General features: G+C 40.3%; 1 protein-coding gene across 10 annotated transcripts in view; it reads left to right on the forward strand.

Moving 5' to 3' along the window:
* The window catches only part of FGGY (FGGY carbohydrate kinase domain containing), a 124,519-nt gene that overhangs the window by 12,007 nt on the left and 88,115 nt on the right, over positions 1-24,397 (forward strand). For 8 of the 10 annotated variants that reach the window (XR_011001811.1, XM_068198884.1, XM_068198879.1 and 5 more), the window contains one exon: positions 6,073-6,158. Coding sequence is in view for 7 of the 10 variants with exons in the window: in XM_068198884.1 (XP_068054985.1) it covers positions 6,073-6,158 (86 nt within the window). In the remaining 3 variants the exon portion in view is untranslated. Of the gene's footprint in view, positions 1-1,210; positions 1,548-6,072; positions 6,159-24,397 lie in introns of those variants that run through there. The other 2 variants (XM_068198886.1, XM_068198889.1) reach the window with 2 other exon arrangements.

A 24,397-nucleotide genomic window follows, 5' to 3' on the forward strand; every position in this document is an offset into this window, starting at 1 on the left:
CTCTCCCTTTCCATGGTGCTGACCTGGGTCTGGAAGGACACATTAGGAGAAACTCTTGTCTCATGTTTTGCCCTGGGTTCTCCTAAAAACAGTGTTTGCAAACCTGATCTCTGTGAGGAAGGGTCTGACATGGGTCTGATCAGCAGTGCTGGTAAGTTGTGAGTGATTAGGGTGTCTCTCAAAGAGAGAAGTGGAATTTCTGTGGCTTGAAGAATTTTCATCTAAGCAATTAAAAATATTCCTAAAGAATATGACTTTGCAGATTTACTGTGAGCTGGTTGGAAGTAATGAAGAGGAAGGAGAAGGGGGAAAGGACGAAGGTGACTTACAAGGCAGTTGTAGAGGGACTTTGGACAAAGGTCTGGAGTAACAGGACAAGGGGGAATGGTTTCACACTGACAGAGGGCAGGGTTAGATGGGAAGAAATTCTTCCCTGTGAGGATGCTGAGGCTGTGGCACAGGTTGCCCAGAGAAGCTGTGGCTGCCCCATCCCTGAAAATGTCCAAGGCCAGGAGGGGCATGGAGCAGCCTGGGATAGTGGGAGGTGTCCATGCCCATGGCAGGGGGTGGAACCTGGGTGAGATTTAAGATCTCTTCCAACCCAAACCAGTCTGGGATTCAATAATGACCTAAGGGTGCTTTTCCATTTCCATCACCTTGTTCCTGGAATTGAAGCTGCAGATGACCTCATTCAGTGAGAGGAATGAGCTGACACCACAGTACAAGAAGTAGACACTGGTTCTTCTTATCTCTTGTGGCTTTCTTCTTCCTCTCCCCTAGTATTTATTTGTGGAGGGTTGCTGCAGGTTTTCTTTCAAGTCACAAGTTACTCCCTTCTGCTTCTTTTCGACTTTCTTTTCCATATAATGTTTTCTCTTTAACATTTCATCTCCCTACACAGCATAGAGATATGACTGGAGGCTTCAGGGTGTATTCTCTTCTTCCAGCTCTTCATCTCTATTCCATTTGGAGTTTGAATTAAAAACCTGAATTTTTAAGGCCATAGTAGGCTTTTTGAGATCTTCTTTTTGGTTTGTATTTGCTTACATTCAGTTCAGTTTGATTGGGGCTGAATCATTTTAACCACTGGCACCTCTTAGTTATCATCCATGAAATTAATTGGTTGGTCTTGATGCTTGTGATTGCAGATAGGTGTTCCTATGGCAAAGCCATCCTTGCAAGTGGAGTTTGTGTGTTGGGCACAGCTGTTGGCAGTAAATGATCAGCTGAATGCAGCTACTGTGAGGCCTGTGGGGCACTCTGGTTAAAGTGTGCACATCTGTGGCTCACTTAGGAGCAGCATTGTCTCTTTCTGCCTGTGTGGATCATGTGTGGTGATAGTGTCCAGTGTTAAATGCAAAACCAAACAAATACATGGTTTTTTATAAAGCTCGCTTCTGTGGATGCAGCCACATTTGACTTTTGATATGTGGTCACATGAATTGAGAACATCAACTGCAAATGAAGGTGAAACAAAGAATTCTTTGACAAATATTTAGAAACTAGCTGAAAGATGGTTCTGACAAAGTCTTCCTGAAGCCACTAAGGTAAATTTGAATATAACCTTCACTAAAAAGGAAAGTACTTACTGGTTCTTTTAAAATAGCCAATTAAATACACTCTTTTTGCTGTAATTTCCTTAGATTTTGTTCTTTACAACTTTCTTACAAAACATTATTGCAATAGTTTTTTACTTCTGTAGTTGCCGGTATGTTTTTGTTCAGTTTATTAAGTGGGTTCTGTAATTTTGGTGACTTTGGCTAAAAAAATTGGATGTTCACTGCCTACCTAGTGCATAGGTAGTTCTGGGAGGTAGATGCCTGCATGTGAGCTGAAAATGTGAGTGCATAGCTCCTTCACTTGGGAATTATTTTGCTGCAGGAGTTTGTCAGTACGACATAATGTTGTACATGTATTGATGCTGTGGCAAACCAGTGTTAGAGCAGTGAGAGCACAGCTCAAATGCAGCAATGCAAGAACTGCAGGAAAGGGTTGCCCAGCTACAGAATTAGCCTGTTAGTACTTTTTTTTCCTAGAGATAGCAGAAGAAAAAAATGTTTACTAATTTCTGGCTGAAAATGTTATTGTAGCTTGTGCCAAAATGAAAGGATGCATGTTATGTTTTCCTCATACTAATGACATTACATACCAGCTATTTCTAAAAAATACTAGTCCCATTAAATCAGAGATGCTGAACTTTATTGTTTATTTTAAGTGGGTGTGGCATGTTGGACTGGGGGTAAGTATTTGCTTGGTAACTGCCTCCAAATGAATTGCAGTCTTCTATATTCTGTTTTCACATCTCTGCTCTTAATTTCATGTTAAAGAGCAAAGACGAGCCTCCCTTTAGGAAAAAGAAAACCAAAACCATGGAGTGACTGTTTAGCATATCATTCCTCTGCCTAAAAATCAAGTCAGTGAATAGGTTTTTTTTTCATGGCAGTCAGTGATCTTCCTGTATGTTACAGTTCACATCCTCAGTTAGAGTTGCTGTTTGATCCATCAGCCTTCTTCCTTCTGTACACTCGTGCAGCTAGCAGTGGGATCATTTGCAGAAACAATTAAAATCTCTCTTTCCCTGGCAGTGAGGGGAAGGATAGTGCATGTAGTGGCATTAGCTTGGCAGCAGCTCCTTTGCTGGTGCATGTCTTCTTCACTGCTTGCTGTCCTTGCAGCTGGCTTTTTGTCTTGCTGAATGTGACTGAATATTTTTCCATTAAAATGAATAATAAATTCTGTGTTAAATGAGAATGACTCCAGGCTGTTGAGTTTGGAACTGAACTCTTGTTTAGAATTGTTTATAAATGTTTCAACACTCTGTGTTATCGCAATCCATACACAGTGCAGACACACATGCATAAGTTGTACTTCAGACTGAATCTGGTTTTTAGCTGCAGTTGCTGATCAGGCAGAAGTGCCATTTAGAAACAGCACTCACAGCTGGGAGATTTGAAGCACCTGCACCTCAGAGCACATCCTGCTTGGGCTGTCCCCTCTGTGTCTCCTCTCCTCTGCAGTGGGACAAGGCTCCCAGCAGGGAGCCTGTCCTCCCTGCCTTCTTCCAGCTTCTCCAGCTCTGATTCCATGTGCCTGCTCTGTCCTTCTGAAGTCCTTTCTGGCCTGGGCTCTGGTGCTTGCCTGCCTGTGGTGCCATGCCCAGGATGCCTCAGGGATTTAAGGATGCCTGCACCAGTGTCTGGGTGGTGCAGGCAGTTTTCTCCCCCTTCAACAGCAAGTGTTTGCTTTCCAAGCCCCTCCTCTCCCCCTGCCCTAGTTCCTGACTGATAATTCAGCCAGTTAATCTTTTACCAGTTAGAGTGCAAGTTGTGTCAGAATCGATCATTTTGCAGCCATGGCTCTGGCAAGGATGGAATTTCTGCTCATGGCCTATCTTGGGTGTCTGGAATAGCTCTATCACATGGCTTGGCATCCAGTGTGAAGTGTGGGAGATGCAAGTTGTAAATCTTTGCTTTAAGTTGGAGCAGGGCATGGGACATGAGTTCTTAGATCCCTGTGTGTGCATAATTCCCTTTCTTCCTTTCACATAGTGTGCATTTGTCTTCTGTCATTTAGATAAAGATGTATGTATTTTCAGTTAAGAAATCCCTCATTTTCCCTTCTTGACTAGTAAGATTAAAATACATTGCACTACATAATTCTTAAACTCTTTGACCCCAAGTATTTGGGATGACCTATAACAATCTCAAAACATTCTGTGGAGGTGTCGCTCTTAAAGCAACCCAGAATTAACACAGCTGTTAGAGCAACCCAATCAGAGAGAGAGAGGTGAAGAAAGGGCACCCCATAAGCGCCTCTGGAAAGGAGAAAGATTGTGAGTTCCTTTGCAAGTAAGTTTGGAGGGTGAGTTGCAGGATGTGAATACAGCATTAGGAACGTTCCTGGATCTTTTCCACAATCATTTTAATGTGGTCACAGACTCCTGATGGGGTGAAAATAAATTTGAATTAACTTCAGTGAGTGTTGAAAACATGGAGACTTTAAATTTGTTTGGAAAAAGCATCAGGGCGTGCTATGATTGTTTTTTTTTTTTTGTCTGTACTAATTAGTGATGACACAGCATCAAGATGGCAAAAAATGAATCATTTGGATGTTCATGAAACAAAGTATTTTGAATGTCACTAACATGTGGCTTTTGGGAATTCTTGAAGTAATAGAATAAGGATCCAAGGAGTATTTGTTGAAACAGATTTATTTGAAGAGGACAGTTATTCTTAATCCATTTTCTTTTTTGATTAAAGAAACAGCCAGATAGTAAAAGCCTGTTGCTTCTTGAAGGCTCTCAGGTGTGTTAACAACACATAATGGCTTTTATTATCAAAATAATCAAACTGAATGATCTTTGGGCTAAACTATGGAGCACTCTGGCATTCATGTAGGACGTTATATTTGATGTGAGTAGCAACCACATATGGCTGGGAGGTGAGCTAAACCTGAGTGGTCAGGAGCAGACATCCAAAGGTTTTGTGTTTTATGCTACAAAGTTGTAATCAGAGCATTTATTTTTTTGAACTCAGTAGAAACCCAGTAAGTTTTAGAACCTTTTCAAGGTCTAAACTCAAAAAGTTTTAAGACAGATTCTTGGCATGACCAAAAACTAAGCAAAATTTTGCTTTCTTTGTACTTACCCAGTTGCACCTTAGTTTCTCGAATTCATCGATTCCATTTCAGCAAATTCTGGGCTTGTAAGATTTTGGTTTGATACCACAGAGTGTCTAAATTATGTTATAGAATCATAGAATCACAAGATGATTTAGGTTGGAAGGGACCTTAAAGCTCATCTCATTCCAGCCCCCTGCCACGGCAAGAACACCTTCCAGTATCCCAGGTTGCTCCAAGCCCTGTCCAATGTGGCCTTGGACACTTCCAGGGATGGGGCAGCCACAGCTTCTCTGGACAACCTCTGCCAAGGCATCACCACCCTCACAGGGAAGAATTTCAAGAGCCAAATATTATTTCTCTAAAATGGAATAATCTTCTCCTTTAGTTCAGCCTGTACATTCTTGACACTGGATGGATTTAATTTCTGTTCCAGAAAGACCCCAGTAAGGACTTGTGTTTCTAGAGCAGGAGCTGATCTTAAGTTTGAAAACTTTGCACTTTCCAATTATTTAATAAGCTGGTGGAGGTTTTTCAAGCAATCTTATCTTCCCATGGACGTTTAATTTGTGACCCTTGTGGGCTTTTGTTTAGTTTTGATATTCTGTACTTATTTTAACGTACTGAGGTTAGAGAGGGCCATTGGGATTGCTTTGCTGGACAGCAATGCTCACTGTCTGTCACACTGGAGTACAACATTGCTCCTGGGAAAACTTTTTTCCCGTTCATCATGGTCTGATACCTGTAGGTGGTTTAGAGATTGTGGTTGTGGAAAAGTAGTTTTGAGACTATGCAGTACTGACGTCAGCTGAATTCAGACTGAGCTTTGGAGATGGAAACAAGGAATAGAGCCTGGCCCAGGTGATGTGACCAGCCTTTTCTTGACCATCATCTCTCTTCAGAAAACAGTGGTGGAAACTCCTTGTAAATGATCTATCTTGGTAGAAGAGTTTTTTAGGAGTTTGGGAATGTTGTGTGGCTTTTCAGATCTGCAAGCTTTGTTTGTGTGCTCAAAGAGCACTTTGTTTTCTTCCTGTGCTTATAATTAACAATATTAACTTTTAAATCTTAAATTTTAAGCATTTTTAAATCTTAAATGGCTTACTTTAGAAAATAGTACATTTTTCAGGCAATTGTTTTTTTGATAAAGTTGTTGACTTTGAAACTGCTCTGACATCAAGCAGCTGATGGGGAACAGAGACACCCCAGGTTATTGATCTGAAACTTGTGCCTGCACGGACTCTTCATGGGGAACTTTGCCTATGATCAGTCTGTGCTGGGGGAAAGGCTCAGCTCTCCAGGCAGTAAATCAGAGAGAAGAGCTGACTGGATGATCAGAGCAACGAGTTTGAAAAAATTGTAATTACCTAAATATCAGGATTTTAATTGCATTAAAATAAGGGCATGACCATGCCTGACCCCTAATATCTGCCGTTCTAAACATATTTTTATTAGAACTTGCCAGAATCGTGGGAGAAGGTTGGCTACTTCTTTGATCTTCCAGATTTCTTATCTTGGAAAGCCACAGGTGTCACTGCAAGGTATGTTAATTATAACAATATGATTTTGTTTACTTTTGTATGTACATTTCTGCTTTAATTCATTCTGACTGGACCTGCTGTTATGTACATCTGTCTGTAATTCAGCCAGCCCCAAAACATCTTGAACCTATCTCCCTCCACTGTGCATTCCTGAGCACAGTTGTTCCTGGGAGCAGTGGAATTCACAGATAGTGTGTTGCTGCAAAATGTCATTTTGGAACATAAATATGATTGCTGGAGTTCCTGTGAAATACACTTCCAATAATTCTTTGAAATCTATTTTGTTGACAAATTTATTGACCTTTTTGAGAATTGGAAATATGCATTTCTTTGGCATATGGGAGGGGTCTAGTAAAATCTAACTTTAAATGGTCACTTCAGTGTAAAACATGGCAGCTGTGCTGCTCCACAAACGTACCCTGGAATCCCTGCTGAGTAGTTGAACAAAACCCTCTGAGAGAACCCCTTAAAATCTGGATTAAGATGACCAACACAGGTGAAGGGCGTTTGCAGATCCTTGTGAGAAGGGAGGGCTTGTATTATTTATTTAAAATCAGTATTATTTATTTAAAATCATGCCCAGTTCAGTGCAGCTCACAGTTATTTCCACTGCAGTTATGAAGTGGAATCTGTGCAATATGTAGTCTCCTATGAAAACAGGCCACAGGATAGTTTTAGTCTCCCTGGAAATAGAAATACCTTCTTATCATATATAGTTCTTTTTATTTGAGTGCTCTGTTTCTCCCTAGTTAGTTTTCCTGATTGACAGCTATTGTTAGAGCTTTATATGTTATCTATGTCTTGTGTTATACAGCAGTGAAGTGCTATGATTGACTTAAAAATGCAAAAAGAGGAGTTGTGCAAGGACTTGCCAGATGATAATTGATAAATGGCATCTTAAATCTTCTTCCTTTGGACTTTCAGTCAGATTTTGCTGTCTAACTCTGAATTATGTAACAGAAGAACAACTCCCACCCCACAGATCTTGCAATCCAAACAGTCCTGTCACCTGACCCAACTCTACCTTCAAGAGGATAAATCCCTGACTCCCAGATGATATTCCAGGGTCTGCATCTTGTGAAAGCACTCAAGACTTTTAGAATTACCACCCTTTGCTCAGGGCCTGAGGTGGGGGAGGCTCTGAAAAGGGAGGACACAGTGATCCTGACAGCTCCATGGTCCTGCCTGGCTTTGGCTTTGTGTCCTTTGCTGCAATTTCCTGCAGGTGAAGCAGAGAATCTCTCTGAAAAAAAGCCCCAGAGTTGCAGAGGATTATACTCAAAAGTTGAGATGCCTGAATTTAGACTGGCAAGTTCATTTCCTTAGCAAGGACAATGTGATTACTCAAAATCTTTTGATTGTATTGATGAGTGTTGTAAGGGAGAAAGGAATGTTGGGAAAAGATTCTCTGGGTAAAGTCCTCCCTCACACTTTGGTTCAGAGTCTTCTATTTTGAGTAAAATATCTCCTTGTAAATCCTTCAGTGCTATATTTAATGTGCTCCCCAAAATCAAGCCCATTGTTTTGGCTCTAGTGGATTTTCTTATAGGAAGAAAAAGACAGGAAAATAAGGACAAGAAACATTTTGCTGGCATCAAACCTTATTTTTTTTTCCTTTCTCTGCTTCACCCCATGTACACCTGTTTTCTGAGAATTTTCGTGTAGGTTGGTGAAGTCAAGTAATTTGTCCTGCATATGCTCATAATACAGGGGAAGTGTGAATTTATCATGTATGAGATTATTACCTCTTACCACCCTTTCTCCCTGTGAGCACAAAAGAGTCTATTCACAGGGCAAGACACAGTGTTAGTCACTGTGAATCATACAGAACTTGGCCCTGATAAAATAAGGATTTATTTTTTTTAATTTGTTTTGGTGATGGGGATTTTACCAAAATAAATGCAATTCTGAAGGCACTTTTATAGCAAAGACCTTGCTTCTTTAAATTATTAAGGGGCTCTCTAAAACATTTTCTATGTATTTGACATTTAGAAATTATGTAAAGTCTTTTTGCCTTCAGTGAGGTCACTGTGCACAAAGTTAAGTAGTGTGAGATCAGAGTTTGATGTATTTGAAAAGCAGTTCTTGATGTGTGTTTCTAAGTATGAAATCCTACGTCTTTCACCTTTCATTCTGCTGGCTTGATCTGTCTTGTTGCCAATGTTTTTTCCACTGGACCTATAATAAACAATAAGTGTTTCTTACTGTCTTTCTTACCTCTGAGGTGGAGGCTCAAACATCTAGAATTTTTTGCCTTCTGGCTTTGAAATTGCTCTGTATCTCACTGAACAACATCCACTCATCAGTTGCAAAGGATGAGTTTCAAATTTTTGATTCCTATTGTTCTTGGAAAGCTGTTGCCTATAATGGTCCATATTTAATGTAGTTATGTTTTATTATTTCTGCTTTGGGCTGATAAACAACCATTGAGTTGTCTTGAATCATCCAGGCAGCTGACTATTCTGTATTTTAAAAAAATGTTACTTAAAAATTTTTACTTAAAATGAAATTTTAAATGCTAATTTTAAAATTAAATTAACATTTAATTTAAATGTTAGTTTAAAAATTTAAACCTAGGACTTCTCAGCTTTTCCCCCCAAGGCTGCAACAAAGAGTGTTGGTTTTGCCACTTGAATACTCAGTTGTCTTCTCTCAGAAATGCTGTGGTGGGGAGGAAGAGCTGTGAGGGACTCTTAGCAGTGCTTTTCAGAGGCTCAGCACTTCTGCTCGTGCTGAGTGTGACTCACTGCTCTCCCTCCCCCATGCAGGACCTCTGGTAACCTTTCCTTTATATGGTACTTTGGCTACAGCTATCTTAATAAAATCTCAGCTCCTCTCTGGTTTAGTTACAGGCTACTGTGTTATGGATGGGGAGTTCTTACCAGAGATGCACATCTGCAATCTTAGTGTGTTCCTGGAGTCTTGTGAGGGATTACATTGCAGATAAGAATAGGGCTGAGCTGTTAAACTGCGTGGAATCCACACACAAATTTCTCAAAGGTCATGTGTGTTTAGACCCAGAGTTCTGCTTCAGGGCCATTTCCAATCATAGGCAACTCACTCACTGCAAAATGAGCTAGTGTGTACTGGAATTTAAGATGAATTCTAAGGAAAGAGAGATTAGAGCTGTGAAGGAGGGTTTGGAAATGTAGGAAATAATGTCAGGCTGACATTATTGAGATAGAGGGTGTCCAGCATTGTGCTACAAGCCACCTCCCAAAATGACCAAAAAAAGTTGGAACAAGTTGAATATTTATGCAGATTTTTTTTCATATTATTATACTCTAGATATATTAATATATCTGGGGAAAGTAATGTGCTATCTATTAGAGGCTTCATCTCATCTATGAATTTGACCCAAATAATGTTCTTGTGAAAATACTTGTCCAGTCAGTCTTCAGCTGCTTGCCATCATGACATGGGAAAGGGTGGAACAGATGTTTCATATACTTCACTTTTCTAAATGATCTCCTTCCAACAGATCTCAGGATCATAAGTTTCTCAGTTTTGTAAGGCAGAAATTCATACTGTTTATGGTAGTGATGGATTGCAAAGTGAAAAGCAAATGCTAGTAGTTGATAAAAAGCATTTCTGGGAAGCACACGACTAATATTTCTATCTCTGTGAGAGAGAGGGATTTCTCTTTAGTACACAGCCTATTTTCAACAGGAAGATACTTGACAAATTGTTTTCTTTCATTTATGAGTTCCTTGGCTTGTCCACGTTTCAGTAGCTGGCTCTTTATGTTCAGCAGTGATTGAGTCCTTCACATTTATTTGTAACCTGTTTTAAGTAGCTGATAATTAGGCCTGGAGATGGCTCCATGTCACTGATTGACTTCCAGAGAGCTTCCTGGGCTTTGTCAGAGTTGCTGCAGAGTCCACTGGGATGAACAGGAGTATAGTCTGGTCCCTTGTTGAATTGTAGTGAGGGAAGCTTGTAATAAAACAAAGCCAGGGAGGTGCTCTAGAATCCAGGAACTGGTTTCAGATCTCTGCTCTATGATTTGGAGAAGTGAATTAAAATCTGTCTCTTTGGAAGTGTTCAAGGAGCTGAATACATGTGAGGATTTGATGTTTGTTCATCCCTGTGTTTGTTTTTCATCTGTTAAACTGGTGCATCCACACATTCTTGGGAGGTTGCTTACTTTTACCACTGTGAGGTCTCTCGTGGCTGTGTCAGTGGAGCTCTCACCAAATATTTTATCCAGAATAGGCTGGAAACTTTGAGGAGGGAGAGTGCTTTTAGAAGAGGAGCTCATGTTTAGAGGCGCTGTTGAGAAAACAAACCAGTGCGAGTTAAACGATTATCTGAAGGATGTCTGTGTCCTTTTCAAGGATTGGGCAATCCTTTCAGAGAGATGTGGTAACTGCAGCAGCACAGACACCACGTTTTTTGGGCCAGCTGCCCTTCCCTTCCTTCCTAGCCCTGCCATGACTAATGGATACCCTTTGGCTGGGATCTGGCGCTTGGATTCTTGTTGATATTTTGTGCCTACTTCAAAAGATGCCCGGTCTAAAAATCAGGCCTTGTCTCTGGAAAGAAGGGGCTTGGGGAATATTGCAGAAAGCTGTTGTGATTAGTGCTGAGCCCATGGGGCAGTGACGGTGTCCTGAATTACACTCGGGTGTTGTGTCCTGTTTATGAAATGAAACCCAAGAGTTCAGACTTGCAGACTTGTTTAGAGAAGTCTCTGGAGGAGAGAGAATTATCTTGAAAGGCTGCTTGGGAGGGGAGGGATGGTGTTTTTGTGGATTGGACAAAGTACCATGAATTTCTTGTCATGGAGCCAAAAGCAAGTGTCCCTGTGATGGTATGTTTGCCAAATGAGAGAATTCTACTGCTATCAGGCTTTTTTAATAAGTTCAAAACATGTTCTTTGCAGACTGGTGACACACAGACTGATCCAGAAAATAGGAAATGTGTAGCTGGAAAAGTTATCAGGACTGTGAAGGGCAGGTGCAATGTGGGCCATTACGGTTAGATTTTCTTTTTTTTAATTAAAAAATGATATGTCCTTGAGTCTACCGAGTAATCTGAAAGAATTCTGTGTGCTGGAGAAAAAAATTGTCGGCAGGTCTCGTTAATGTTAGCCAGGAAGCACACAGGCAAACAGGAAGCTTTAGCTATTGTTATTGTACAAGTGCCCTTTACAAAATATTAGCAAAAGAAGCTTAATGTGTTTTCCACAAGAACAGGAGCCTTCAGAGTGTCTCAGTGAAGAAAAACTGCACTGTCCCCTTCCAACAGCTTCAGACATACGTTGAGAGGTTGCACTGCAGAGGCTTGCATTCAGATCTTCAAATATTTACTACTTAATTTTTTGAAGTTGTTAGGATTGTTAATTAGCTGTGACAGTATCTAGCCCTTCATTTTCTATTGTGTTCATTTGCTGCTAAAAAAATAAAAAAAAAAGCCAGCTAGGTCAGTATAGAAAGGATTGGGGGCAGGGGATGTATTCCTGGCAGTTTGCCACAGAGACACTGAACTGAGCCAACCATGAAGTCATCGTGAACTCAGGGAGTCTCACTAATCCAAGGCAATGTGTCTTAATTTGACAAAGCAAAGGCTGCTTGATAAGCAAGCCCAGCTAGAAATGCTGTGAAATGGGGGTGTTTGTTAAGTGGAGATTGTGGACGAGAAATGTGGTGATATGAAAGGAATCATCTTGGTTTCAGGTCCTTCCTCCCCCAAGCCCAAAGGCAGGCTTGGCTCCCTTCTCCCCTGCAGCTCGGGCTGTGCAGTGGCTTGATGTGAAATTTGAGAAACATATGTAGTTTTCTATTTCAGGAAAATGATCTCAGGGATTGAATGTGTGTTTTGTTGGCTGTTAAGCTCTGATCTTGCCTAGCGTGGTAGTTTGAGAGTGTGTGTGTATGTGAGTGTGTGTGTGATGGTTAAAACCTTCTCCAGCACTTAAAAAACAAAATAATAAAAACAAATCAGAGTTCATATATTCATTGTTGTTAAAACTCTTACATCCGAAGAAGAACATCCGAAGAAGACTCTTAAATAATTGTACTGTGTGTATCAGAAAATGTCTTTTATTTTTCCATAATAGTTATTGACATTTACTTGAGCTGATGAGTGCTGCACACAGTTTCCTATCTAAGCAAGGAAACTCTATTTAAACAACCATTTCATTGTTGGTCCTGTGCAGAAGCAATGGAGATATATGAACACTGTAATTATTAACTTCTCTGAGGTTGAGATGACAATCTCCCTTTAATAATATTCATAAAGAGATGACTGGGAGTCTGAGATTCCTCTTCCTGGCATCCTCACAAATGGTGGGACTGGATAACTGTTCTTCACTGGACCTGAGGGGGAGTATTGAAGGAGGTTGTGGTGTTATAGCCTTAAATTCTGAGGAAAAATGAGACATAAACCACAGAGGAGTTTGTTGTCTTTCAGTCCTCTTAATCTTATATTTTTTACAGTCATTTCAGTTCTCCTCAGAGCCAGGCTCGGTGTTCAGGGTGTTTCTTTTACATTAGCTCCTGTGATCCCCATCAGGGATCAGACCCTCATGGTACAAGGGATGTAATAAACAATCTGTCATCTCCTTTGAACTCTTCCTTATGTGAAACCCTATGGAAAGCCCCCTTGTCCCCTGTGAGATTGGGTCTCAGTTCAGCCTGAGCTGTGTAACAATTGCTTCCTTGCATAAATTTGAACCAGATAAGAAAATAGCCATGTTTATGAACTCCTGGGTCATTTACAGCCCCAGCAGTGTTTTGGTGTGCACATATATAATGCATGTATTCACAGTAAATTCTTAAAAACCACCCCCCTGAAAACAATAACATTCCAGGAGCGTTCTCATCCAGAGAAGGGAAGAAAATCTGTGTAGCATGAAGTCTGTGCACTGTATGTGTACATACATTGCTTAGAAGTATTACAACTCAAAGAAATTTATTATCCCATAAGGGCCTCTTTTGTCTCTTCATTTTTTCTTTCTTTTTTAAACCCCCAAACCTTTACTCCTCTGTAATAACTTTGGGTATGAAAGAACCTTAATAAATTCAGCCCTTAAATGTGCTCTTAAGCAAGAAAGTGGCATTGTTATTTTATAGCTGGGAAAAGAGCCGTATAATTTGAAGGGTAACATTCTTTAAGTGTTTAGCTGGGCATCCAGCTTTCTGTCTAACTTGCAGTGAGAATTAGGTCTCGTATTCCATGGGCATTTTCACAGATCACACTATAAATTATTTATTCTGGACCAATTCTTCCTCCAGACTTCCCAAACAAATGCCTTTCACCACTGGAGTGTTCCTCCTCTGCCTTTCACTGTAATACATGGCTGTAACAACAGTCTTGGCCTGGAGGGCAGTTTACCTACAGGTTTGCTTTATTTTTTTTGGCTGACTCTCTCAATCTGCTTAATGTTAGTAACTTTCACTGGAAATTCTCCACGTGCTTTAGGATGACACTGATGGTGTCAGGGTTGATTTACATTATCTCTTTAAAGTAGCATTAGCTTGCCTAGGACTTTTTCTCTTATTTATTTTAGAATTCATGTTCTCCAGAGAGGAGCCTTTTAACTGTGAAATGTAAATAACCTGACAAGAAAGACTTCAAAAGAAAATGAGTCTTTGTCCATGGCAGTGATACCAAGCTTGCCAACTCTGTAACCTTTAAAACAGAGCACTTTTATGCTTGACCTGTCATCTGCCTATAAAAATAATCTTAGATCAATGATACAGTGCTTTCAAGAATGTGTCTGAAGAAAGCAGGCATTTCTATGGATGTGTCCTGTCATTTCTTCATTGTGAGGGACCATCTGCTGCTTTAACTCTCAGTAGTATCTGGTTATTGATTTGGTGTAAGTGCCTGGCTCAGCCTTTTGCTTGCACTGAGGTGATGAACACTTTTACTGCAGCTTGCAAATTGATGCTGCCAGATAGCCAGCCCAATATTATATAAATATATAATGTGTTATATGAAATCACCAAGGGTTTGTTTTTGCCTTTCCCCATTCTTTATTCCAGTGCCATTCCATTAAGCTGTTCTTTAGATGAAAGGTTGTAATTCAGTCTTCAGTGGATGAAATGTATATGTACTTATGGAATCAAAGACATTCCAAGAAAGGTTGTTTATTTTCTTACTACCTTCTTTAATTAAATGTCGATGGTAGGATTCTGACTGACTTCAGAGAAACCAATGAAGCAATAATGCTTGCAGTGTGATCCAGCAGGGATGACTGGAGTTATGATTCTTGGTTGTTGGACACTGCATGCATAGGAAACTCAATTCTCCTGTGGACAGGAGAGTTGGAATTTCAGATTTCCCCATGGCTGTTGGTTTAATTTTCAAGTGAAGGGGAAGTTCTGAAATATAGTATATTTTACTATTACATAACTTCAGATAATACTCAAATTCAGATATAACTCAAATGTTATATTTCTGGTTCAGCTTGCTGACACTCAGCTTTAAACTGGAGCTGGGAATCTCAGTTAAAAACCTGTGTTTGTGCACTCTATTTTATTTCAAGTGCTCTGTCTCAGACTTGTCTGCCTGAGTGCTGAGCTTGCTGCTCTTCTGCAGTGTGGGTGTATCCTGGGACTCTGGAGAGACGACTGGGGAGCACAGGTGCTCCTCAGAGGGCTGTCCCTGTGTTCCCTGGCAGGCTGGGGCTGTCCCAGAGCCACTCCCAGCATCCATGTGCCAGTGTTGGAGTAGAAGAGAATTTATGGAAGGTGACCCAGCTATTGCCTCTAGTATCTATGCACAGTGATTTTTTTGTCAATGTGGGAAAGAAAGTAAGAAAGCCTTTCATGCTGTAGGTGATTGGGAAAAATAAGAGGCTGTGCAGAGAGATATGCCTGTTAAATCCAAAACTCTCCCCACCCCCAAAGCCCATTTGCATTTATCCAGACATAGTACATGGAGTTAGGATGACGGAAATAACTTCAACTTCCACTCACTGTAGTTTGAAACTATTTAGATAGTCTCTTCTCCTTCCAATCTCATTTTCCAAGATGAGCTCATTCTTCTGAGGAATGAAGCTGGATCTGCATAGTAAGGTGTTTTCATATTTAATTAAAACTGATAAGGGGAGAACATGCCACAAAATACAAAGTGGTTTCCATCTTCTGAGCTTCCCTCCATGAAACTGTTTGGGAGCTTCTGATGCTGGTTTGTCATTGTATATAAAATACCTCAAACAGACTCCTCGGAGAAAAATAAATACCGGGATGTAACTTGACTTTCAGCAAAGAAATGAAGTGTTCTTCCTGTCTTTATGGAAAAAGTTGGTGTGGTGCTGTTCCTAATTCCTTGTGCACAGCATCTGTACAGGGGGTTAAGCCCCAGAGTGCTTTCATCTCCCTACAAAGAAGGGAAAACAGGGAATGTGTAAGAGCATGGTACACTGCTGGCACCTGTTCTTCATGTCCATCCCATCCCATGCCATTCTTGCCCTCAGTTCCACTCTGAAGCTCTGTGGGCACATGTGCAGTCTGGATTTAGTCTCCTTCACAGATGGCATTTTTCATGTGCCATCTTGGGCCATGAGATAGATATAAAAATAAATAAATAAATATATATATATATAATTTGATTGTGTATCACAAAGACAAGGTGAAGTTCTTCAGTGCTCACCATTCCTCATGCTGTTGCCCCAGTAGCACCAGGTGTAAATCTGATAGGGGGGCTCTCCAGCAGGGTTCCAGTTTGTTTAAGACTTTCTGGGTTTGTATATTTTGTCCTGTAGCAGCTCTTCATTTGTGTATAAGGACAGTTCATAAACAGATGTTGAATCTCAACATGGTGCCTGCTATTTCCTACTATTTCTGACCTGCCTGGAACACAGACAATCCTTATTCACACCAGTTAGCTCCACTGGTAATCTGCCCAAGAACATTTCCTGATACCTCTTTCTTTTTCAGGCTGTCTCTTTAAATGTGGATCAAAGGAAACTCATACCTACTAAAATGTTAAGAGAATTGTGATTGCCCAACCTATCGAGAGATGTATTAATTAATTAAAGTAGGTGCTCATTTGCTTTGGCACAAAGAGAGAAAGGAGGAGGTAGAATATAAAGAATGATGTCCAAACTAGCAGAAATTAACCTTGTGACTGTGATAGCTGCTATGCTGATGGAAATCACTTCAGGCTGGTTAAGGCTTCATCCACTATCTCATTTGTTTGTTGCTTTATCTGAAAGGGCCTCTATTTGTGTGTTTGTGCATAAAGTAGGGACTACAGTTTTACCTCATTAAATGTGAAACTCTGCTTGGAGGAATATTGCTCAAGAAAACCACATCAGGCCAAGGTTTTGAAAATGCAGACTTGTTTAGAGAATGCATTTTAATATATTGAAGCCTTAAGCCATGTACCTCTGCTCCTGAGAGCTCTACCTGAAAACTTTCAGGGCTGAATAATTTAAGGTTTGGGTTTTTTATTTTTTTTACTCTTTCTGCAAGAAATACTAGTCTGATGTTTTATTTTCTTAAAGTCTGAGCTCCACATAACTTTTTTTTCAGAGCTGTTTATCCTCACTCCAGACATGAACCTTGGAAAGGTGGCAGAAAAAACAAACAGCTGCTGTGTTTTTGGGCAGTCTGCATTCCTTTAAACTCTCTGAGATCAGACTTTTGCTGAGATTTTCAAATTATTTGTCCTAGGGCTTAACCACTTTCACTCCTGCTTAAAAGTCAGTGAATTTGCCATACTGGTGCTTGTGAGAGCTGTCATGCAGAGCCTTAATGATTCAAGAACTATGAATATATGATGTGTTCTTAGGGCTTTTTATTATTGTTTCATTCAAACTTCACCTACCTCCCTAATCATCTTTCCATTTTTGGACTCCAGTTCTTTTTTTAACTTAAGCACATTGCTTAAGATATTCTAGGGAACTTTGTTTTGATTTTGGTTTTGGGGGTAAATTTGATACATATAAAAATGTTATTAATGGACCAAGGTGGGGGTAGTAAAAAAGACTGCCACATTCCCAAGGCCCAGAGTCAGAAATTATCTGCTCAAGTTTGGGTTTCCTTCTCAAGTTGGAGATGGGAAGAAGAGCCATCGATCTGTGGCAGCATTTTGTGCCCTCTTTATGAGGTCTCCAAAATACATTCTGTGAAGCTGGTGGAAGAGTCAGAGCAAGACAGGTTTATGTGGTAAAAGCTTATTTAATGGTTTGGGCCCTCATGTGGATTTTTCTGCAAGAGAGATGTGGAGATGCTACTTCTACTTGTGCCTTTTAAGTAGCCTAAGTCCCAAGTGTGTCTTGCAGTGCCTTTCTAGTTCCTGGAACTTCCCTGAGTGCAGAGATAGGCTGTACCAGGTCACTGTTCTTGTGAGATGGGTTAAATCCAAACGTGTTTACTAGCAACTGGAATGGACAAACAAAGCAGTCAGGCCAGTTCTGAAAGGCTTTTCAGTTAACTGTGCTCATTCTTTTCTTTGGGCCCTTTTCCAGCAAAGCACTTAGGCACGTGCTTAAAGTTAAAGCCTGTGCTTAAGTGCTCTGCTGGTCTGGGTCCTTTATTTGCTGTCCAAGCATGCTGGTATGAACAGGCTGTTGGCTCTAGCAATGTTTGGGGAACTGTTGTTCTTACACTGCTCATTTTCCTTCTCTGAACCTTTTGGCCACCTATGGCTCAAAAGATTCATTTGTCCTTTCAGTGTGACACAGAGAATGATTTGAAAATGGTATTTGAAAACTATTTGAAAACCTGTAGCAGGCTATTGATTAATTGGCATTGATTGTGAAGAAACAGTGTATTTGGAAAAATCAAGGTCAGTCCAGCCAGAGGAGTTTTCATTTGATGTCTTGCTGGCAGTGTTTGTCATATGCCAAAAGCATCTTCAGACTGTTCAAGTACAATGGATTTAGTATCCAGAAAATTCTCCTTAAGTAACTGCTGTCTTTTAGATACTTGTTATCTTTTGATCTGTATGCAGATTTGCTTATTTATTTATTTCTGGTTTTCAGTGCTGCAGTCCAGAGTTTCCAGTCTCTGATTCCTGCAGGCCAGCAAGTGTTGTGCTGTTCCTCCTCATCATCCCCATACCATCCATGGCAAGTCAGGGCAGGAGAACTCAGTCAAATTCAGACCTTGGGATTTCTCTCTGGGTCTTGCAGCAGTGAAAATTGGCCTTTCACCTCTAGAGCCATTTTAGGACACCAGGGAGTTGATTTTCTTTGTGCTTTTTTTGTAAGGGTGCAAACCACTTTGCAGCAATGAAAATGGCAGAATGTGCAGCCTGATATTGCTGACCTAACTGTGGAGATAGCAAGGAAAATCCATATGGGATAACTCAAGCACAATCCTGCAGTTGCTTCTGCAGACACGTGACTTACAGAAATGCCCCAGCTGACGTCAGAGACACTTTTTGTTCAGGTCAAGTTACTCACACCCACGTCTCTTTAGGACCAAGCTCATAAATAAATAGTTTATAAAATTGCCTTTAGAAATTTCATTCTTAATTTCTCTCAAGTAAAAATGTACAATCTCTCTTTGAACAGTGATCTTTTTAATTCCATCATTTAATTTGGTAAAACACACAGATGTGGAAATTATTTTTGTTTTTTTTTTAATTAGAAATATATAAACCATTAAAGAGGGAATAAAGCAGTCCTTTTTTTAGGCATCTAACACGGGGATTTTGAATTGACTTTCAGTCCATTCTTCTCTGTGCTTGCAGCATTTGTGAGTGTATTTTCTGCAAGTATTGCAGTGTAACTTAAGTTCCAAGAAAGGGAAAGACAAATATTTTAGTGTTGTTCGGGCTGCATGAAAGGGTTCATTAGAGCAGTGGTAAACTCCACCCTGCTAGTTCAGCCTCACCTTTCCCACTGCTGGGTGTGAGACAAGCTCAGGCAGTACCTGGGAGGCTGAGCTCTGGCTCTGAGAGAGCTGGGGCTGTGCAGTCCCAGGTGAAGTTGTTTTTAGGATTTAAATGAATGGAAAAACCAATCATGCCCATCTTCCTTGTGTAACAGGCTAAAGCATCTGAAATTAGAGGAACAAATTATTTCTTTTAGCCACTCTCCCAAGAGCCCATGGGTTGATCTGGTTGGTTGTTAGAAAAAGTCGGAGTGGAGTTTATTTAGTGCAGTCCCTTCTCTTTAGCAGTGGCAGCAGAGATGCTTTCAGAGGAAAGGAAAGGAGAGAGGAATCCTACAACTGACAACACGTTAGCATCCTTCTGGGGCCAGTGCTTTGAAATCATGCTCAGTTAATGAGCATTTGTATTCCCTTGTGTTATTTCTCTCTGTTATTGTGACTGGAAGCAGTTTAGGTATCCATGTAATGTAGCCTCCTTTTTGTTTTTCTTTGATTTTCTCTTTATCTTCTCTTTTCTTTTATTTTCTCTTTATATTCTCCAGCAATATCCTCTTTCAACTGCAGAATGATTGCTTGTTTTCTTTGAATGTCTTTATTACTGCCTTCTGAGGAATAATTTATCTACTGAAATACCTGATTTATCTACTCTGTAGCCTTCCTTATTTTCTACATTGATCTCCGTTCATCTCCTTCCTGGTGTAAATAAGCTGAAATGTTTGTTCATTCTGACTTTATGGAAATTGATGTGTTCTTTTACTCACTTCTGTTACCTGTTTCAGAACTCCTTGGTGGGGTTTTCTTTGGTTTATGAAATCCCACAGCTGTCCAAGTAATACTCTTGGTGTCTCTGCTTTTTGAGATTTGCTCAGAAACATGCGGCTGTAAATGCATACCATTATTATTAATTAAAGATACTCTAGAAATAGATGCACTGCTGCTGTCATTTAAAATATTAAAATACAAGCATACAGTACAAGCATGATGTATATAAAATGAGCCATCTTGCTTTTCCTTTGATTAAAATCACTTACCTTAAAATCAAACAAAACCTGTTTTCAAAAATTGATACTAATGACTAAATTTTGACCGAATATATCTAGTATTTAGGAATGACTTTTTGATTTTAAGAGTTTACACTGACTGAACTGATTTTTGTGGTGGGAGGTAACAACACAGCTCATTCCCTGAGTAGGAATATCTAATGTATATCTTTGATTCAGGTGCCCCTGGCAGCTGTATCCTGTCATCCAGACTTGAGTAAGACTTGAAGGTGTTTTCCCTGAATAAAGGAGGGCTCAATATTCAGGTTTAGCATGTGAAATGGGAACAGCCTCCATCAGAATGCAGTTATTAAGACTTTCTTTTATTGCAGTACTCTTGGCAATTTCCCTGCTTCTGTTCTGGTTTCACTTAGGCTTTGTCTAGCCACAAGTGCATGACAGCCGAGGCTCCAGTTCAGCACAGTCTGACTAAGCTGGTAAAAACTCCCATTAACCCCACTGACAGCACTCAGGACTTTATACTCACACATGTGTTCAAATACTGTGCTAAGTTAGACTATCAGCAGTTTGATGTTGGGAATATATACATTATTTACTCATGAATTAGTAAAATGTGTCTTTGTGTGAAGAGATTTCTGGACTAACAGTTCTCTCTCTCAAAACACCACTGGTAGGGCTGTAAGGGTGGGGTTTTTTCACACCACTCTAATTCTGCTCAATTGTATGAAGACAGCAGAAACCACATAATGAAGTGTAGCCCTGATCCTGTGGAGATTTGTGTTCCTGGTCGGTGGCTGGGGTGTCAGGGTGCACATGGTGCTGGCCAGGCAGTGCCCTCAGCATCTGCCACACTTCCCAAACTGCTGGAGGAGTCAAGGACACCCAAAGTCCTTCTGCTCCCTAAACATGGCTGGTGGGTGTGCACGTCCTGTGTGTCCTTTTCACCCAGAGGAACAACACAGGGGCATGGAGCAGTATCTGTGGTCTTCCTGCAGCCTGCCCATGTTTGTTCCCTGTGGGACAAGGACATCTGGAACAATGCAGTGGCCGTGTGGCCGTGGCTAGGGTAGTGCCTGGTGCTGATAGATGTGCTGGGTGATGCACATCTGGATGTGCTGCTCTTGTACTGGGAGAAGCTGATGTTGCTGACAGGAATAATCTCACTCTGTCCAAAGCCACACGGTGGGGAGGGAGCTCAGACCCAGCTTCCTTTTTCTCAGTGACTTGTAGCATTTTCTTAATCTCTTTACCAGCTTCCTTGAGTGTTTGGTGAAGCCTTGAGCTGTGGTAAATTTGCTCCAGCTCAGACTTCCAGAGGAAGCTGTTCACTGGCTCTGTGTACCAATACATCCAGTTTTAATTGTGTCATATTTTTAACTGCCAGAAGGTAACAGGAGAAAATGTGTTTTTTAAATAGAAGCTCTTAATTGAAATAAATATTTGACTTCCTATTGCAGAGTGGTTTGGTTGAAATACTGAGCTTGAAAGAATATATTTTTGTGATTAAATGGAACTGAAACATTGCAGAAGGCAGGAGGAATGTCCCATGGCTGCTGGACTGCAGTGGCTGGAGACATGGGCTCTACTTCCAGTTTTGCTTTTTGTTTCCCTTGCCATTTTTGGATGGTGTTTTCTTTATAACCTCTCCTCTGCTTATTAAGCTTATAAAATTTAAAATAGTGGTTACTTAAAACAGTGATTTAATTTTATATATGTGCATACATCTTTTGTTTCTGTCATATTTAAAGATTTGAAATACAGTTGTCCATAGAAAGATTTTTTTAACATGTTCAGCATCAATTTCTGAATGATGTCTTTCTGCCTGGGTCTCAGGATCTAGACTGAGCCTCTGGAGTTCAGGATTCATTTCAGGGGTCTGACTAAAGTTTACTCTTTGACCCTTGGCCAAATCCCTGAATTTTCTTTGCCTCTGTTTGCCATCTTTTAAGGGAATGGACTAAGATTTCCAGCCCCATATGCTATGTCTGATTTGTCTAGACAATACATTTTTTTGTCTAGGACTGTGTCTCATTATGAGTTCTCCAACAATGCCGAAGACAATGGGCTTGAATCTTGGTTGGGTGTCTGTAACATAATACAGAATGAAATTAATAAAACAACTCAGCAGTCTGCTGACTGTTGGCTTGCCCTTGCCTCATGACATGGTGAGGTGTATGTGGGTGGGTGAAATGGTCTTATTTTGTACTTTCTGATCCAACTGAATGTGTTTAGCTAAATACATCCACTGAAGTTATTAGATGCACACAAGGGATTAATCTGACTTGATAAGCTGCACTGCAGATGGGTGATTCCCTGCAGGTTTGGTGACATAACTTCTGGGAAAACTGAATTCTAGACTCTTCAGTCTTCCCATCTTTTGATAGCGTGTTACTAAACAGAAACACACTTCTAGAAAGAATTGGACTCTGTTACAAGTGATAGAAGAAACATCATCTCATTGTGGTCAGTGTGATTCACCTTCTGTTGGATGGCTTTTTTGACATTTGCAGTGTTCGATGCATGTAGTTGTATTTAAAGGACAGGTTTAAATAGATTACAGCAAACACAAACAGGCACATTCTCCCAATCTGCATGTGTACACATTACAAACATGTGTGTGTATGTGTATTTATGAAAAATAAAACAAGTCAGTTTCCTTACAGTACTTACGTATCAAATGCACATTTCCACATTTCTAACAAAATGTGCAAATTTTAAATTTTAAGGTACCTCATCCAACACACAATTTTCTTTAAGTGGATTAATCCTTAGAGTCTGAGTGTCACAAAAGGGGCCTTCCCAACAACCTCTCAGTAAATTTGAGATTTATCTGTGTAATACAACATCAGTCTCATACCTCCTTTGGAACACTGGAAAGATCTACACTCTGCATTTCTCAAGAGACTTCGGTGCTTATTGTGGTGGTAATTGGAGGTCAGTCTTCCCTCTGGTTGGGTGGTCAGAAGGTTGATGCCAGAGTTTAAAACACTTCATTGCTTTGAAACCGTGTGCTGCTGTGTAGGCTTTGAAAATGATCCTATTGTTCTTCTTTTTTTCCTTTCCAAGTGGCACCCAGAGTTTAAATATAACATGGAATCTCGTCAGGGAGTGGCTGTATTCAGAGGAGATTAATTATAGATGTGGGTGTAGAAAATTGCAAATGTGAATTGTATTTTTCATACAATGAAATCTGTCCCTTTAAGTAAGCAACAGACTTGCTTAGAAAATCCTGTGATTTAAAAAGCCAGCCAAAAACCTCTTAAGTGTTACAACATGAACACCAAATAATAGAGTGAGGTTTGAGTTAATTAATTCTTCTTCCCCTTTACAAAAATAGCTTTAACTTTTTGATTTGCTGATTGAAAGACTCTGTTTCCTGCTCAGTGCTCGTTGCTGAGAGCTGTGTGCCTTCCACACACAGACAGGGTGGTGTGAGCTCAGGAGAATCAAGACTCCTACACCCTATATCCCAACAAAAGCCCTAAAAGCCCAGTCTGGATGAGTTTGGAAGTTCTGGTGTAATGCCTACGCCTCTTGGGGAGAGTGTTGATGGATCCCAGTCCCCCAAGGGCTCTGATGTAGCTGCCATTCCCTAAGGGCCTCTCTCTCACCTAAAAGAGAGTGTTGCTCTTTCATGGGCTCTGCTTTGGCAGTGAGATTTATGGCAGGGAGAGGGAGACCTGGTTTATATTTTTAAATAAAAGCTGTGCCACCAGTCCAGTGAGAATTCTGACTTTCCAGATGTGAGGCCAACAGAGCTGCTGAATACAAGTTCAGAGATTTTTTAGCTCCAAATTTAGTCTTGATGGTTGGGAAGGAGTCTGGTAGGACCCTGCTAGTTCCCTGAGTCAGCAAGTGTTCAGGAGAAAATGGGGGGAATTGTATATCATTAAACCAATGTTTTAGCCACAGCTTTGAAGGAAAAGCTGTGAAATCTTCACACCATATGTAGTACTTCAACATATTTTTTTTTTGCAGCAATAAAAAACCCAAAAAAGGGTTTGGAAAGGTATTATATAGGCAAATATCAGTATCTGCATTACCTTCACGTGTGCAGCTTGTAGGTCCTGAGCTGTTCACTGCCTTTTTGGTTGGTGGCTTTGGGGATTGGTGTCTTCTTGTGCTTGCACACTTGCTGGAAAGAGAAACCTTTTCTACTAAATCCTTTTTGTTGGAAACTGAAGACAAATTTTCTGATGTTCAGTTTGCTTCATGGTGAGGAAAAAGAAGACATCCAAGTAATTTTTTGAACATTAACTTTTTAAGTTTTGAGATTTTTAGTCTAATCCTATTTCAACTATGAAATATGACAAAATTGCCACTCTAGCCTTAGCATGAGCAAATATTGGCCTTTCATCATGATATTGGGTCATTCTTATTTGTATTAATATTTTTTTCTCTGCAGCTTTAGTGAAGATTTCAAAGTAGGGAGAAAGCTTTG

The sequence above is a fragment of the Anomalospiza imberbis genome, chromosome 9 (genome assembly GCF_031753505.1).
Source record: "Anomalospiza imberbis isolate Cuckoo-Finch-1a 21T00152 chromosome 9, ASM3175350v1, whole genome shotgun sequence".
Taxonomy (NCBI): Eukaryota; Metazoa; Chordata; class Aves; order Passeriformes; family Viduidae; genus Anomalospiza; species Anomalospiza imberbis.